The 18,764-nt window shown below is 46.0% G+C and overlaps 1 protein-coding gene across 1 annotated transcript; it reads right to left on the reverse strand.

The window, feature by feature from the left end:
- Positions 1 to 683: 683 nt before the first annotated feature.
- Positions 684 to 8,114, reverse strand: SNX12 (sorting nexin 12). The gene is made up of 5 exons (XM_043974481.1): positions 7,631 to 8,114; positions 3,227 to 3,322; positions 2,735 to 2,859; positions 2,315 to 2,405; positions 684 to 2,216 (listed from the first exon to the last, which is right to left on the reverse strand). Exons 1-5 carry the CDS (start codon positions 7,793 to 7,795, stop codon positions 2,082 to 2,084), a joined length of 612 nt encoding a protein of 203 aa, XP_043830416.1. The 5' UTR covers positions 7,796 to 8,114; the 3' UTR covers positions 684 to 2,081.
- Positions 8,115 to 18,764: the final 10,650 nt, after the last annotated feature.

The raw sequence follows: 18,764 nt of genomic DNA on the forward strand, positions 1-18,764 counted from the left end.
GCACCAAGCCTAAATGTCTAATCCCTCTTGTACATGCCAGGCTTTCCTGTACCCCCATACCAAGTCTTCTTTCCATCCCTAATTCCTTCCAAGGATGTGCATGCATTAACAGGTTAGTCACAGGCCCCAATCCCCATAAAAACACCCCAAATCACGGGGTAGGCAGAGAACAGCACTGGTGTCTTCTCCACCCCACAATAAATGTCCTGTCCTTTAATCCCAAGAGTTCTTCCTTGACTTCCTCACTGTCTTCAGTCTGGAGTGGGGCCTCACCTTGCTTACTAGCTGCTCTATGCCATTTTGGGCCTTCATTCCATACTATCCTCTCTCTTTCAAGACAGCAAGCTCACTTCATTCAAAACACTCCCCCCACCCCCAAATACCAGCTCTTGTAAGTCTTTATGGGTCAAAGAGGTCAACTGAATGCCCCGGTTCTGTTAGCCTTCTCACCATTCTGTGTGCATTGAGTCTACCCCGAACAAAAAAAAAAAAAAAAAAAAAAAAAAAGAACCCCCTTGATCACATTATCAAAGCCTATGAAGCCCAAGTCCCCTTACCCCTCCACCCCCGAAGAGTCCAATTCGCTAAGGATTGTCCACACCATAGAGCCTCCTCATCGTCCTTGTCTTCGTCCTCCCCCTCCTGCAGGGCACCCCAACACAAAGCATGAGGGGCAAACAGGCTTGCTTCACAGTGGTTTAATATGAACAGAAGGTGGATATGACATTGTCTGACAGAAGATTGAACAGTTTTGCTGAATGAAACCCCCAAGTTAGGATATATACACAGCAGAGATGGGGTGGCAGACTCTCAGCACTGGTGCATGCTGAAGGAATGTCTTCAAAAAGACAGAACGGAAGCTACAGCTCAAAAAAGGAAGCAGGTATTTCAACAACGACAACAACACCATCAGCAAGGTGGGAAAGGGAACCGAGCCTCTCTCTGGGAGCTGCTCCTGGGCACAGCCTCAATAGCTAGAGCTGACCTCTGTCGCAGGGGCCAAGCTCCAAAGCCCAAGTCAGTACCCACGCCCTCCTCCCCCAGATCAGACTGCTCATCCCTCCCCCCAACATCCTGCTAGGATGAGGAACCTAGGTTTTCTGAAGGAGTGGGGGGAAGGCCCTCCTGTTGATGCTTCCGACTCTGGGCCACCTCCCAGCCCAAAGCCCAAGAGAGCTCCTAGCTCTGAGAGCCTGCTTTGTACTAAGAGCTAGGACAACTCCCAGCCAACTACTGTCCCTGGCCCAGCTTCGAGAGGAACCACTGGTGGTCCGTGAAGAGACCCTGTGACCACGGTCGGGGAGGGGATGACAATTCTTGGCCCTCAGCCCCATTCACCTAGCTCAAAGTGCTTGACAGAAGTCAGTCAGACTACATTATTGGTTCAAGTAGCCCTGCCCTTTGGGAACAAAAAGTGGCATGTGATTTCAGGTAAGAAGGAGAATGGGATGGACTCCTTTCTGGCCAACAGGAGCTTCCTAGACACTCTGCACCATCATCCAAGTGGCCAATTTTGCAAGGCAGCCCCGCCTCAGGGTAAGATTTCAGGAAGAGCTACTGACCCATACCGGTCAATTAAAGATGGACAGTGAAAAGCCAGCCAAGCAAAGGACACAATGAGGAGCCTTGAGAGTGGTAGAAAGCCAATAGGAGCCCCTCTGCTTCCCAAAAAGTTTCATGTGACTCTGAGGCAGCTAATATGAAGGGCCCAGCAAATGCACAAACCTGGATGCTTGGCTTCTGGTTTGAGGACTGCCCCAGACAGCAACATAAGAGGGAGGAAGGGAATCAAGAAAATGTAGAGAGAACTAGGAGAGGAAAAGAGAAAACTGGGAGAGCCCGTGGGAGTCTACCATCCCACAACAGGGCAAAAGGAAGGTTCCATGCAGGTAGAAGGGGCAGGGTTGCTCCCTGCTCAGAGTTCCAGGTTAAACTTTGGAGTGGGGAACCTCCCTTAGACTCACGGCTTCGCTCACCTGTTTGGCCAAGTGCCACTGAAGCACCAGATGCCCAGGCTAGCCTTGTTGCCCAAGAGGAAGCCCAAGCAATTGCCTTTCAGTTCAATTCCCGACCCCCTCCCCCTAAAAGCCCAGGACCTCTGCCCGCAGCTTCCCGCCTCTCCTGAGAGAGGAGGGTCTTAGAAGAGTGCCCACAGTGTGGCCAAGTGCCAGGGAGAACGATGGCAGACAGACAGTCAGGCCGGGGGACAACAGCCACTGCAGATCAAGAGAAAGAGAGGCTTAGTGTAAAAATCAGTGTCATTTTGCCAGGAAGGTGGAAGGCAGGCGGCCACAGGGCTTTCCTATTGGCGCACCTTCCCAGGGACGTAGTTCCTGTCGATTGTCTCCTCCTGCAGGAACATGTGTAGGCAGCGCTCATTCTGCGCCAATGGATGCCCAGCGATTCTGGAAGGGAACCAAGATGGCCGATGTCAGTATTCAAGGCCAGAGAGAACCAAAAACATCCCCCAAGACAAAGAGCAGGGCTGAGGCACCAGGCCTTCCGTGGGCTGCTTCTTACAGACCCCAACAGCTCTGGGGCCTCGCCTTTGCCCGGACCAGCTCCAGCCTAGCCTCAGACATAGGTAACATACACCATCTGCATGGGACTGAGGGATGACAGGTCCTGGAGGTATGGGATCAATCTTCCTGGGTGCTCAAAACTACCATTACATTATAGAAGATGGGGCAAGGGTGGGAAAGCAGCAGCCAGAGCCCTCAAGACATCAGCTCACTTGTTAATAAACTGTTCAAGGCCCTGCCTTCTCTCCTCGATGAAGGACTCCTCAAAGATGCCTTCGTCTCCTCGGAAGGGGAGCTGTCTCTTCAAGGCTTTCCCAGGCAGCGGGGGCACAACAATCTGTGGGCAGACCCCAAACATCAACCGCTGGAGGATGTGGCTCACTATATCCCATGACCAGCACCCCCAAAGGGGCCAGGCGCCAAGGGACTTCTGGGGGAGGACAAAGTTGCCCTTCATGATGTCCCATCAAAACATTAGTGACTGGGCCCCAACACCCTTACCTTTCTTTACTAATCACATCCACGTATTTAGCTAAGGCTTTCTGGAGTCTAGTTGTGCCTGGCCTCACACTGCTGTGGAAGTCAGCATGTCCCTTTCCAAGTTACCCCTTTGAAATGTGCAGTGGGGCTGTCCACTTGGACCCCCCTTCCCACTCCCTTCACAGGCTTGGGTTCCACAGAGGGGGCTGGGGGGTAGGCCACACCTTACTGTCCCGCTCCAGTTCATTCTTTAGCCATTCAAAGTCACTGTAGCGCCGCCGTACACATGACTCCTTCAGCTTGAAGATAGGTAGGTTTGTCTGTAGGGAAAGGAGGAATGAAAGAGGGCAGGAGGAAGGAATGGTCAATCCATACCCACACATATGTGCTACCTCTCAGGCAGGTTCTAACAGGGATGGGGTTTGGTCAGCTCTATGTTTTTGGCTCCCTTCTCAGAGCACCAAAGCAGAAATGCTAACCCTTGTCCATGCCCAACCTGGACCGTACTCAGGCCTTAGAAATTTCCTGAATGGAAAAGGAATTTGAACTCAGCAAAGTTATGCCCTCCCCACCCTATTCACCAGCATCCATACATCCATCATCCATCATCCATCCATCTACCCACCCAACCAACCATCCATCCATCCAACCATCCATCTATCCATCCACCCACCCACCCACCCATCTATCCATCCATCCACCCATCCATCCATCCATCCACCCATCCATCCATCCATCCACCCACCCACCCACCCATCTATCCATCCATCCACCCATCCATCCATCCATCCATCCACCCACCCATCTATCCATCCATCCACCCACCCACCCACCCATCTATCCATCCGTCCACCCATCCATCCACCCACCCATCCAACCATCCATCCATCCATCCACCCACCCACCCAACCATCCATCCACTCATCTATCCATCCATCCATCCACCCATCCATCCACCCATCCATCCACCCATCCATCCATCCACCCACCCAACCACCCATCCATCCATCCATCCATCCATCCATCCATCCATCCATCCATCCATCCATCCATCCATCCATCCATCCATCCATCCATCCATCCATCCATCGATGTTCACCCAAGCCCATCTCTTCCAGGCAACCTCTCCAGAATACTTGAGTAGCCCTCTTGGACCTCCTTGGAACTCTGCACCAAGCAATTCATATACAGTATTGCACCATCTTCACCACTGTGACATATAAGCCTCTAGATGGTGGAGAACATAGCTTCCACTTCGGGTAGCAGTGCTGAAGACCTAGTGGGCTGACTGACTGAGGATGCCATGCCCTAGGAAACAATTTTGCAAGATTCTCCCCTGCTCTGAAAACTTCATGCCAAATAGCTATTAGCTAAGTTAGCTTTCTATAGCTTGTTCCACAATACCAACCAGCTCGGTCCTAACTCCTAACCATTCAAAAGTTCCTCAGGGATCTTAAGGTAACTGGACAGCTATGGCTGAAGAAAGGAAGGAAATAAGCATTTATCAAGTACCTACTGTGTGCTGGGCACTGTGCTAAACACTTTACTCATATGATTTCATTTGATCTTCACAACCCTGAGAGGTAGGTGCTGTCATTATCCTCATGGAACAGTTGAGGAAATTGAGAATCAGAGGTGAAATGACTTGCCTGAGGTCACACAGCTAGCCAGTGTCTGAGGCTGGATTTGAATTCAGGCCTCCCTGATTCCAAGCCTGGGTCTCTGTGCACTGTGTTGGCCCCAGCTGGGCCAACAGCACAGGCAAAGAGCCTTGCCAACAGGTCCTGGGCAGGAATAGCCACATGAGCTAGCAAAGCATGAAACTCCAGAGTCACTTTGTACCCCTTTTTCCTAGCTCCCCAACAGCTAGACCAGGGTATCTAGGAATCCTACTTCAGGGCTCCCCTTCCTCTTAGCCTGACATGCTTCTCAAAAGTCCTTTGGAATCTGTGAAGCCAGAGGCTGCCTTCTGGGTCAGCTTCAGGGCCAAGTCACACAAAATGGGACCTCAGGGCAGCTTATAGGGGGCGGCTAGGTGGTGCAATGGATAGAGCACCAGCCCTGGATTCAGGAGTACCTGAGTTCAAATCCAGTCTCAGACACTTAACACTTACTAGCTGTGTGACCCTGGGCAAGTCACTTAACCTCAATTGCCTCACCAAAAAAAAAAAAAAAAAAGGAGAAAAAAAAGGGTAGCTTATAGTCACCAAGGTGCCACCTCAAGGCACAGTGAGCATGATGGGAGGGAGGGGTGTATAAAGAATGATTTTATTATTTGAACTCACTCCCTAGTAACCCCAAAGTAAAAATGACTGAGTACCTAGACCCCAGTCTACTTCTTCTCCTGAACCTTCTTATTTGGGAAGAGCTGGGAAATTCAGGTAGATTCCTGAAGATTATGCTGCCACAAGAAGTGCCAGCAGGAGAACTGAGAAAAGGAAGAAACAGTGCCAGGATGCTGCCAATCACCAGGCAGTGCTTTGCAGACTTGCTCTGCCTCAGAAATGCCCTTTCCCTGTCTACCTGCCTAAGCAAGGAACTGCTGCATATGAGGCTCATCTCCTCTCAGGACTAACCCACAAATCAGATGTCAAAACCAAACTCCTATTTTCGGTTTCAGTAGAGATGCCCCTTAAGCCGAACTTCAAGCTGTCCAGGCACCACTGCTCGCCATAAAAGCCAGGGGCAAAGAGAGACACAAAGCGGAGTCCCTAAAGAAAAGTCTAGCCAGAGCATCCATGGTGCCCTGAAGCTTCTGCGGGGCTTCTCCAGATTCTGCACTGCCCCCAAGACATCTCTCGTTAGAGTATTCAGAATGGACTAGAAAGAAAACCGGACACTGAAAAGACCAACGACTTTGAATGGCTTAGGAACTCTGATGGACACAATGGAGCCGAGCAAGCACAGTTGGAGGGGACTCCTGGTGAAACCCACTGCCCTCCTCCACATGGCCAGCTGATGGACTCATGGGGCAGAACTGAGTTTGGACATGGCTGATGCAGGCATTTGTTTTGCTCGACTACACATTTTTGTGGCATTTATTTTCTTGTTTTCTCAATGGGTGGAGGGAAAGAATTTGGAACTGAAAATAACTAAAAATAAAATAACTGTCAATATAGTTACTATGACTATAAATATCTATAACTATAAAAATAACTAAAAATAAAACTAAATTTACAAAATGTGGAGGGTTTTGGCAGCCATGAGCATAAAAAAGGAGAAATCGCCAGTCTATAAACCAAGAATTGAAATAAGAGTTTTTACACTGGAAGCCACTCACAGTGCAAAGAGAGGGAAGGACTGATGAAGATGTAGTGAATAGTAAGCTTTTACACACTGGTTAGTTGTAAGTGTTGGTTTTTCCCAAGTCTAATCAAGGAGACCCCGTAAGGGAGAGTTTCTTCCTCCCAACCAAGGTTGGACAAAGAGTTCTTTAAAACACATCCCTGAAATACTCTTCTCTTTTGAGAGTCAAAGCAGGCACTAAATCACGGGATGGGGGGGGAAAGTCCTAGTTAGAAATCCACAAGGCCATGTCCCAGACTCACTCAAAGTCGTTTCTTATCCCTAGAAAAATGCATCCTGTCTATTTTCTGTCTGTTGAGGAACTTAATTTCCACACTTCCCCTGGCAGGGATGATTCTAACTAGCTATATCACCAATCAGTCTAACTTTCCTTGTTTCCTTTCCCTCGGCTACGTCTAGAGGAGTCTGGAAAGGCTAGACTTGGGGAATCCTGATTCTGCACCTTGATACCCTCTGTGCCGTGCTCTCTGGACAGGGCATTACTCCCTGCAAACTAGCAGAGACTGCTCAAAAGGAGAAGGCGCTCCAACGTTGGGCTCTGCCACCTACTGTGTGAGCTTGGGCCCATCACCCAACACTTGCCAACCTCCGTTTCCTGACCTCTGCTCGATGACCTCTAATAGCCCTCTCAGCTCTAAATGGATGACCTTCCAGCACCCAGGGTCCTGAAGTGTTCCCCCTCAGAACCGTTGAGGCCAGGCGGGGAGATGGGGTATGCCGAGGCCCTCGGAGCCCGAGAAAGGCCTTGGGGAAAAGTGGACAGAAAGATGGCGCGGCCCCCAAACTTTTGGGGGCTGCGCCCGGCACCCTCGAGACCCTTCCAAACTCCCTTCTTTGGGAGCCTCTAGGGGACCCGCTTTCTCACGTCTGCCTCTCGGGGCCCCCAACCTCAGCCCAAAACTACAGGCCCGAGAGTTCCATCACTTGGGTCGAGGGGGGCAGGAAGGGGGACCCGGCGAGGTCACAAAGGTGCGGCTCGAAAGGCCCGGCCTGACGCCCCCCCTCCCCCGCCCGCGCCCCGCACCCTCCCAGGCCCCGGCCCGGCCCGGCTCCCCCGCGTGCACGCAGCGGGCGGCGCCCCAAGGCCATGCTCGTGCCCGCTCGCTGCGCCCGCGCCCGCGCCCGCAGACGGGAGAGCAGGGGGAGGGGGGCACGGTCCCGAGGCCCCTCCTCGCCCCGCCCCTGCAGAGCGCGCGCGCGGTGCCGGGGCACGGGCGCGTGCGCGCGGTGCCGGGGCGCGCGGTGCCGGGGCGCGCGCCCCCGGCCCCGGCCCCTCCCCCTCCCCGCCCCGGGCCCGCATCCCCGGGCCCCCGCTCACTCACCCGCATCCGGACTTCGTAGGTGGTGAAGCGCGCTCGGCCCACGCCCACCGTCTGCGGGTTGAAGATGTCGATCTCCAGGAAGTTGCTCGGCGGCCCGTAGGCGTCCGTCAGGTCCTGAGGCTTCGAGTTCAGGCGCCGAGTGTCCGCCACCGCCGCGTCCGACATCTTTCCGCACCCGCTCCCAGCGCGCGAGCCCGAGCGGCCCAGCGGGGGGGAAGAGGGGTGCGGGGGGAGAAGGGCGGGGGGAGGACAAGAGGGAGCAGAGGGGGGGGCGGAACGTGGGGGAGTAGGAGGAGATCCGACGAGGGAGGAGGACGAGGCGAGTCCCGCCCACCCAGCTGCCCGACCGACTGACTGACTGGCCGACCCACCAACCAACTTGCCCTCTCGGCTCCAGGCTCGGGCAACGGCGCGCAAGCCCCGCCCAAGCGCCGGGCCCGGCGCCCTGAATGCCGCTCAGCCGCCGCCCTACCACCGCTATTAACTCGTTCTTATCCAGAGCGCGGGGGCCCCTCTGGGCCATTGCCCCGCTCCGCCTCTCACGCACATCTCCCTTTCCCCATCCTCCCCCACCCCCGCCCGGTGCTACAAACTCCTTGGGAGAGTCTAGCTCTGCCCTGTTCCCCGCCCATCTCCCACCCCCACCCCAGACCGTGCGGCGTGTCGCTCCGGGCTGGCGTGGGTCCCGGAAGCTGAGTTATCCCTGTTTGGTCACTGAATGTTAGAGCTGAGCCAAGGCCCGGGGAGAGCGAGGGACTTGGCCAAGGTCACGTAGGTGACCGGCCCGCTCCGACCCCGCCTCCCCCTACCGCTCCATCAGAGCCAGTTTATCCACGTGGCTGCCCCCCACCCCCACACCAAACCACAGACCGACGCACATTGTCTGAGCGCCTACTGCATGCCAGGCCAAGTGCACTGCTCGAAGGCTGCTGGAAACCCAGGGGCTGCAAACTTGACATCACTTTAGAAAGTTCGGTTTTCAGTTAATGAGAGTTAGGTTAGATAAAAAGCCCTTGTTAGGGCTCTTCCCGCCCTGGGGTTCTTAGAACGGCAACTAGCCCTGAAGGGGTGCTCCCTCTACCAGAGGACTAAGTACCCACCCTTTCTCCCAACACTTGCTCCTTTGTGGCGAGGGAAAGTTTTTTCATTTGATAAGGCCTGGGAGATCTATGATTACAAAGAAGGTTTAAAATATAAATACAATGTCGCAAGGCGGTTAGTGATTTAAAAAAAAAAAAGACCCCTCAATAAACATCAGAATGTTTGTAGCAGCTTTTGTGTAGTAAAAACAAACTAGAAACCTGAGAGATCCAAGCTAGGTGGTTTAGGGTTGGACGTGAAGTCAGGAAGACTTGATTCAAATCTTGCCTCAAACAAGTTATAGTTGTATGACCTTGGGCAAGTCATTTCACCCCTGTTTCCTCATCTGTAAAATGGGCATCATAACAGCACCTACCTCCCAAGGTGGTTGTGAGGATCATCTGAGGTAATATTTGCAAAGAGTTTTAGTGTCTGGCGCATAGTAGGCACTATAAAAATACTAGCTATTATTATGGGTGAGAATGTTGCAAATCATTAATGATTAGAGAAATTCGCATTAAAACAAACAGCTTCAAGGTTGCCCTCCTACCAGTCAGATCGGCACAGATGTTGGGAAAATGACAGATGTTGGAGGAGCTGTAGGAAAAACAGGCACATGAATGGACTGTGGTTGGAGCTCTAAGCACTCTAGAAGGGAATTTGTCACTACGTCCCCAAACACACTAAATTGTGCCCCAAACCATGACGAGGGCTATATCTTCTAAGAATCAACAGAAAAGGAGAAGGATCAAACGGAGAAAAATAGTTATAGGGTTATTGCAAAAAACTAAAATCTAAGGGTGCTGCCCATCGATTGGAGATCATGGTAGATGATTGAAATAAAATATCATTATGCCCTAAGGAATGGCAAAAGGTATGATTTTAGAGAAACCTGGGAAACTCATCTGCTATGAATTGGTACAGAATGAAGTTAGCAGAACCAGGATAATAATTTATACAGTAATGACATTGCCAAGACAAACAACAAAGACTTAATGACCAACTACACTCCATTTCCAAGAAGGATAAAGAAGCATGCTACTCACCTCTTTACTAATGATAGACTCGAGGTGCATGCAGAGTGAGATATAAAATACATTTTGGGATGTGGCCAATATTTGAATTCGTTGTATTTGACTATGAATATTTGTTACAAGGATTGGGGGGGGAGGGGATTCCCCCAATGAGGGATGGGGTGAGAAAAGTGCTTGTAAATTGAAAAGAAAATAATTTTTGAAGAGAAAATGCAGCTGATATAAAAGGAGCATATATCAAAATTATTTTTAAATCAATAAAAGGTAAAAACAATTTTCATCTTCATTGATGTACATAGTGAACGAAGAATGAATGAAGATATATTAAGTTCCTCCAGTGCACCAAGAGATACAAAGACAAAATTGAGATAATCCTGCCCTCTAAAAGCTTACATGCTTTAAAACAAACAAACTATTGATTGATTGTTAGCATTCTTTTTTTTTCATTTTGAGTTTCGAATTCTCTCCTTCCCTCCTGCCCCTCCCCGCAGTGAAAAGGCAAGCAATATAATATCAATTATATGCATGAAATCATGTAAAAGATCTCCATATTAACCATGTTAAAAAAAAAAGCAAGAAAAAATAAAGTGATAAAAATTATGCTTCAGTCTGCATTCAAAGTTCATTAGTTCTCCCTCTGGAGGTGGATAGCATTTTTCACCATGGATCCTTTGGAATTGTCTTGATCAGAATAGCTAAGTCTTTCACAGTTGATCATTGTCACAACGTTGCTGCTACCATGTACAATGTTCTCCTGGTCCTGCTCACTTTGCATCAGTTTATATAAGCTTTCCCAGGTTTTTCTGAAACCATTCTACTCATCATTTCTTATAGCATTACCTCGCAATCATATAAAACAACTTATCCAACCATTCCCCTACTGATAAGCATCCTCTCAATTTCCAATTTTTTGCCACCACAAAAAGGGCTGCTATAAATATTTTTGCACGTATAGGTCCTTTTCCCTTTTCTTTTATCTCTTTGTGATACAGATCTAGAAGTAGTATAGCTGGGTCTGAGATTATGCAGTTTTATAGCCCTTTGAGGAAACCTAGGTGTCAAAGTAGGTGGAGTTCTGGGCTTGGAATCAGGAAGACTCATCTTACTAAATTCAAATCTGGCCTCAGATATTTACTAGCTGTGTAACCTTGGGCAAGTCACTTAACCCTGTTTGCCTCGGTTTCCTTATCTGTAAAATAAGCTGGAGAAGGAAACGGCAAACCACTCCAGTATTTTTGCCAAGAAATCCCAAATGGGGTCACTAAGGGTCAGACATGACTGAAAATGACTCAACAACAAAAATAACAATATCCCTTTGGGCATAGTTCCAAATTGTTCTCCAGAGTGGTTGGACCAGTTCACAACTCCACCAGCAGTGCATTAGTGTCCCATATTTTCCACATCCCCTCCAGCATTTGTTATTTTCCTTTTCTGTCACGTTAGCCAATCTGATAGGTGTGAGGTGCTACTTCAGAGCTGTTTTAATTTGCATTTCTCTAAACAATAGTGATTTAGAGCCTTTTTTTTTCACATATTTTGAGTTCTTCTTCTGAAAACTGCCTGTTCATATCCTTCATATCAGTTGTGGTATGGCTCTTATTTTTATAAATTTGACTCCGTTCCCTATATATTTGAGGAATGAGGTCTTTTTCAGAGAAACTTGATGTGAAAATTCCCCCCAGGTTTCCTGCTTTCCTCCTAATTTTGGCTGCATTGGTTTTGATTATGCATATAATCATATAATCAAAATTATCCAACTTCCCACAATTCTATCTCCTGTTTGGTCATAAACTCTTCCCTAAGCCATAGAACTGACTTGATTCTTCTCAGCAATACAATGGTCCAAGATAGTTCCAAAGGACTCATGATGGAAAATGCTCTCCAAATGCAGAAAAAAAGAACTGTGGAATCTAGATGCAGATCGAACCATACTATTTCTACTTTTTTGTTGTTTTTCTTTTTTGAGGTTTTCCCCTTTTGCTCTGATTCTTCTTTCACAGCATGACTAATGCAGAAATATGTTTAATGTGATTGTACATATATAACCTATGTCAGATTACTTGCTGTCTTGGGGAGGAGGCTGGGAGGGGAGAGAGGGAGAAAAAATTGGAACTAGAAATCTTATAAAAACAAATGTTGAAAACTATCTCCACATGTAACTAGAAAATAATAAAATACTTTTATGATTTTAAAAAATGATTAGGGGAGATTTCACAATTGTCCGGTCTGTGTTAAACAAATCTTATTAACAGAGATTTCATCCACCTGTCCCGGCTCAGGCACCCTCAGGATGTGGCCAACGGGGGAACCCCATCCTTTGAGGCAGCTAGAGCTCCGGACCTGGAGTCAGGAAGACCTGAGTTCAAATACAGCCTTGGATGCTTCCTAATTTACTAGCTGTGTGACCCTGGACTGGTCAGTTTCCTCAACTGTAAAATGGAGATAATTAATAACATCTATGTCTCAGGGTTGTTGTGATGATCAAATGAAATAGTATTTGTAAAGTGTTGGGCGCAGAGTAGGCACTTAAGTGCTTTGTTTCATCTCTTCATTCTTCATTGTGCTGAAAGAAGGCAGTCACTTTGAGTGTTAAAAATTATACACACACAACCATGTAAAGAGAGATTGAATTCTAGCAGTGCTCTAGTGCTGGCCTTGAAAACGGGAAAACCTGGGTTCAAGTCTTGTCTTATCTAAGAAGAGCTGGCTGAGTGACCCTAAGCAAGTCCCCAGTTCTCAGTGCTTGAAGCAGCTCTCTAAACAGGTCAAAGGGCTTTCTGATGGAGTTGACCCAGGAACAGTCACACTTCACGTCATGCTTTGGTATTATCTTTGATCATGAACTAGATTAGAGCAGGGCCTCATAACTGAGGGGCCAGCTTTAAAAAAAAAGACAGATTTTGATAACTATTTTTCTATGTCTTTTATCTTATGCTTTTAAAAGCCCGAGAAGAGGGGCAGCTAGGTGGCACAGTGGATAAAACACCGGCTTTGGATTCAGGAGGACCTGAGTTCAAATTCATCCTCAGACACTTGACACTTACTAGCTGTGTGACCCTGGGCAAGTCACTTAACCCTCATTGCCCCGCAAAAATTAAATAAATAAATAAATAAAATAAAAACCCAAGAAAGGGGTCCCCAAATAGCAAAGGTTAACTCCTGATCTAGATTATTGCTCCTTCATTTTAGAGATGTAGAAACTGAGGCATAGAAAGGCAGTCACTTAGCCACGTGACTTGTTTTTGTTTTTTTTGGTTTTGTAGGGCAATGGGGGTTAAGTGACTTGCCCAGGGTCACACAGCTAGTAAATGTCAAGTGTCTGAGGCCGGATTTGAACTCAGGTCCTCCTGAATCCAGGGCCGGTGCTCTATCCACTGCGCCACCTAGCCGCCCCCGCCACGTGACTTGTAAATGGTAGAGCCTCTGGGCTTCTCCCGACTCCAGAAGCCAACGGGTTTTACATGACTCTACTTGGTCCTCCAAGAACCTGTCTGGCATCTCGCATCATTCAGCGTTCCCTCTACCTCCTCACACTGATTTCTCTCTCCCTCTGCTGACCTGTTGCATTTCTGGGCAGTGCTACCTAGTTTGGCCTTTGATGATTCTCTAGTTATTCGGTGTATGTGAGGTTTTCCCACCCTGTGCTCCTCAAGGACAAGGACATCATCTCATGCTTCTGTAGGTTCCCATGTTACCTAATGCAGGGCTGGAGCCTCCTGTCCAACCAATATGGGAAACCTTCTCCAGGACTTTGAGGACATAATCATTCAGCCTCTGCTTCAACAGCTTCTAGGTCATCAGCTACTTAGGGACTCAGCCCCAGGATTCAAAGTGGGAGTTCCTACTTGGCTTTCCCGCCAGTCTTTAGGCTAGCTCCATTCTGGAACTTAACAAGACAATGGTTTGGAGGGTTGAGCCTCGGTCAGCAAGTTCCTCTGGGTGCTGTGCCTCCCACACCTTGTCGCTTGTTGTTCAATCATTTTCAGTTGTGTCAGACCCTCCATGACCCCATTTGGTGTTTTCTTGGCGAAGATACTCCAGTGGTTTGCCATTTCCTTCTCTAGCCCATTTTACAAGTGATGAGACTGGGGCAAACAGGGTTAAGGGACTTACCCAGGGTCGCACAGTCTGAGGCCAGATTTGAACTTAGAGAGCTGAGCTTCCTGACTCCATGGCCATCAGGAGTCTAGCCACCTAGCCACCCAATATCCCATTCCTTACCTCACCTTTTAATTGCTGACCCTCTGATACCTACTGGGTCCACTGCTGTACTAAGTTCATGAGCTAGAAATTTGTCCACTAGGACTGAACCCACCAGAGTTCTGGGCTCAGTGCTCAGCTTCTGCCCTAGCTCCAATTCAATTCAACAAATATGGATTTGAAATGACCAAAGTAATATAACCTATATCAAATTGCTTACGATTTTAGGAGGAGGGGAGGGAAGGAGGGAGAAAACTTAGGAATTCAAAATTTTGTAAAAATGAATTCTTTTTACATATAATTGGGAAAATAAAATACTATTAATACTATTATGTTATAAAAATAAAATACTATCGAAAATAAATAAATAGGATTAGCAAAGTACTAGAGACTGGGGTGGGGGGGGCAATGTAACAACCCTGCCCTCAGTGAGTTTACATTCTTATTAATCTATCTGTTGCTGCCTCCTGACCCAAGCATCACTATAGATCCTCTCCATCTAGATGTTATTCTAGCTTGCTTGGTACAAGCCATCCAGCTGCTCCGAGGCTTCCTCTAACTCTACAATGAAATAAATATTCCTAGTTCATTGAACCATCTCATATGACTGAGTCTCCAGACCCTTCACCTTCACGATCACCTCCACACACCACACACTTCAGTTCCTCGGAATATTTCTTTTCTTTTCTTTTCTTTTCTTTTCTTTTTGGGGAAGCAATTGGGGTTAAGTGACTTGCCCAGGGTCACGCAGCTAGTAAGTGTTAAGTGTCTGAGGCCGAAAAAAAAAAAAGTGTCTGAGGCCGGATTTGAACTCAGGTCCTCCAGAATCCAGGGCTGGTGCTTTATCCATTGTGCCACCTAGCTGCCCCTATATTTCTTTTTCTTTTTCTTTTTTTTTTTTTAGTGAGGCAATTGGGGTTAAGTGACTTGCCCAGGGTCACACAGCTAGTGTTAAGTGTCTGAGGCCGGATTTGAACTCAGGTACTCCTGACTCCAGGGCCGGTGCTCTATCCACTGCGGCATCTAGCTGCCCCTATATTTCTTTTTTAATGAAAATATTATCCAACAATAAAAACATTTAGCAAACTATTATGATCTTCGATTCACCTCGGGTTTTGGTGGAGATTTTTTTTGAGGCTGAATTATTTACATGCTCCAATTATTAAACATAGTTGGTGAAAATGTCTCATTTATAAATGTTCATGGTTTGTATCAGTGGTGTCAAACTCAAAGAGAAACAGAATCATTAATCCATACATAAGGATCCCTGCAGGCTGCATATTTACTTAGTTTTAAAATATGATGTCATCCGCTTTGTGCTTTTTTAAACATTTTGCTAATATCAGAATATTTCTTAAAGTGTGGTGCCCAGAACTAAAGAAACAATATTTCAAATGTCATCTGACCAGAGGAGAGAACAATCGCGCCATGGTTTTGAATAACCTAGGCACTATATATAGGTGTAGGAGTGTGCTAGTAAATGTCTAACAACTGGATTTGCAGGAGAAGAAGGTATGCAGAACACACTTTTAAGATTAATCCACACGCAAAAAAAGATTAATCCAGACCTTATCATCATTTTCTCCATAACTCTGTTAAATCCAGATGGTCACCACACACAGGAAAGCCAGCCCTGAACTATGGTGTTGGACATTTCTGAAGGTTAAAAGCAATAAACAGAGGCAGCTAGATGGCACAGTGGATAAAGCACCTGGCCCTGGATTCAGGAGGACCTGAGTTCAAATCCGGCCTCAGACATTTAACACTTACTAGCTGTGTGACCCTGGGCAAGTCACTTAACCCCAATTGCCTCACCAAAAATGAATAAATAAATGAATAAATGAATAAAAGCAGTGAACAGTACACTCCTGCACCAGGTGCCTCTGGGAAAAGAATCAGAGAATGCAGAGTTGTAAGGGAGGCTGTGTCATCCAATCAGTACCTGAACTTGTATTAATGACGAATGGTACTGTTAAAAATATTTTCCTAAAGGTAAGTCTTTTTGTTTTGTTTTGTTTTGTTTTCAATAACCTCCATGGGATATAAATACAAGATGACTGTGTGAAAGAGGATGAATAATTTCAAAACTTTTCTTGAATATTTCCAATTATTTTTTCAAACTGATTAGACAAAATTAACAGCTTTATCAACGATGAATCTAGCATTCCTTTTCCCTTCATCCCCAGCAACAAAGACTTTTGCCATCTTTTACCATCTTCCCTAATTTGATGAGTCTGAGGTTCATTTTATATAATTTTCTCAAAGCTTTTTACATCACAATTACATTTTATATCGAATTCATTTCTAAATCTACACCTTCCCTTTCCCTACCTGTCAAATCTTCTTTTATACCACAGATTAAAACACACACACACACACACACACACACACACACACACGCGCACACACACAGAGTTCAGTGAAATCGACCACGTCTGATAGCAGCATCCCATATGCTTACTTCTCCACTGAAAAAGAGAGGGCTGCATTTTCTCCTCTTTTCTCTGGGACTAAGCTTAGTCACTATAATTATACAGCCTTCAGTTCCATTTGATTGGTCCTTCGGTTTACATTGTAGTCGTGTGTATTATTATGGTTTTACTTACCTCAGTTTTTAGCAGTTCATAGAAATCGACCCAGGTTTTTCTGAGTTCCTTATATTTATAATTTCTTATGGTGCAACATCATTCCATAGCATTCATGTATTGCCTTTGTTTCGCCATTCCCCAATGGCTGTGTGATTTAAAGTTCAGCTCTTGTTATTTGCATTTCTCTGATTATAGTCACTGGGGCACTTTTAAAGATGGTTATGGATAGTTTGTTTCTTGGTGTTTTGTTTTGGCGAACTATTTGCTCATGTCCTTTGATCACTTATCTGTTGAGTAATAGCTCACAATCTTAAAGATTTGGCTCAATTCCTTAGGGATTTTGGATGTCTGACTTTTATTCAAAACGTTTTGTGCAAAGATTCCCCCCCACACACACACACACACACTCCTTATCTTTTCTTCTAATTCTAGGCGGGTTGTGTCAAAGCTTCTCATTTTTATCTGTTCAAAGTGGTCGATTTCTCCTTTAGTTGAATTCTCAGTGTTGTGACTGGCTATGGTCTTCTTTGACAGTCAGTCAATAAACATTGATTAAGCACCTACTATGTGCCAGGCACAGTGTTAAGCACTGGATCCACAGATCTATGCAATAAAACATTCGATTCTCCTCTAGCTCATCAATAATATGCCTTTTTATATATGCCTCATTTGTCCTTTTTGTGGTATAGGGGGTCAGTATTCACTGAAACCAATTTTTCTCCAGATCAACTTTTAATTTCCCCGAAGGTCATTTTGAGTAAAGATAATGGTCTTTTTCAATAACTTCCCCCAGTATTTTCTGATCTCGGGCTGATCAAAGACTAGACCCCGCTGTGTTTGCTTTCCGCTTATCTAATCTATTCAATTGATTGACTTTTCTGTTTTTCATCCAGTCCCAGTTTTAAAAATATTTTATTGATGGCTCTTTGTTAAAAATATTGTTGTCGCTTCCCAATGCTGCACCCTTACAATGAAGTAAATGCAGTTAAACAAAACAAATCAACATATCAGCCATGTTTGATGATGGCTGCTTGACAACTATTTGATTATTACTGAGGTTGGACATTTTTTTTCCAAATGATTTTTAGCAATTTATGCTTCCTCTTTTATAAATCATTTGTCCATATTCTTTGACCACGTATTCATCGTGTACTGAATTATCACTGTGGCTTTTCAACGGTTTCTTATATCTACTAGATGTCAAGTTATCTGTTATGTTTGCCACAAATATTTTCCCAATCTCTTATTATTCTTTATCAAAACCAAAAAGCTATCTTCTTGACAATTCCTAGCAACACATGGCGCCATTAAAAAAAAACCCGAAATGTCGACTAACAGGGGAATGGTTAAATAAATTGTGATATATTACTACAATGAAATCTTATAATTCGATTGAGACTAACAAGAATAAAAAATCTGGAATGACCAAAGATTAAATGATGTGGGCTAAAGGTTGTGTTTTGCTGATCTCAAGGAAACACTATATCCACAGAATTCCCCTCTCCCTTTCATCAAATGACCTTGATAAACCTAGCCAAAAATAACAAGAGATTACCTTGGCAAGACTCGGTCTCACTAAAATTCATGTTAGCTCCAAGTGATCCCTACATTCTTTTCTAAATGCTCATGAAGCATCTATTTACTTATCTGTGCTAGGACTTTGCTGGGCACCAATGTCAAGGTGAGTAATCTGTAGTTTCCAGAATCTTTGTTCCCCATCTTTGAAAATCAGGATAATATTTGCCCGTCTAGAGTCTTCAAGAACCAATACTCCAAGATTGCTCAGTATTCACAAGCATCTTGGGGTACCTTAAGTTATAGTTTCTGCTGTCCTCAAGAATTGAATTCACTTGGAGTATCTACTTCGGGTCGTTTCTTCCTAGCTTCTTATACTCAGTTTGGTTTTTTATTGCTACTTTACAGTATCTGTGCTTTCCTTTCAAGCTGAGAAATCACTCCCCTCACTGAAAGAACCTGAGTTTCCCCCAAATAGTTTCAAAAACATTTATACCTTTTGAGCTTGTCATTTGTTCCGCTTTGGGGCTCATACCCTATGGAAGTCAAAGACCCATCTGTACAAAACTGGCCATGGCAACACTATTTGTAATAGCAAAAGAAACAAAATGGAAACAAACTATGTACCCCGCTCCTGGGGAATGGTTAAATAAATTGGAACGTAATATTCTTATGGTGTAAGTAAGGAGGAATCAGAGAAAATACAAACTAACATGG

This window comes from Dromiciops gliroides, chromosome X, assembly GCF_019393635.1.
Source record: "Dromiciops gliroides isolate mDroGli1 chromosome X, mDroGli1.pri, whole genome shotgun sequence".
NCBI classification, from domain to species: domain Eukaryota; kingdom Metazoa; phylum Chordata; class Mammalia; order Microbiotheria; family Microbiotheriidae; genus Dromiciops; species Dromiciops gliroides.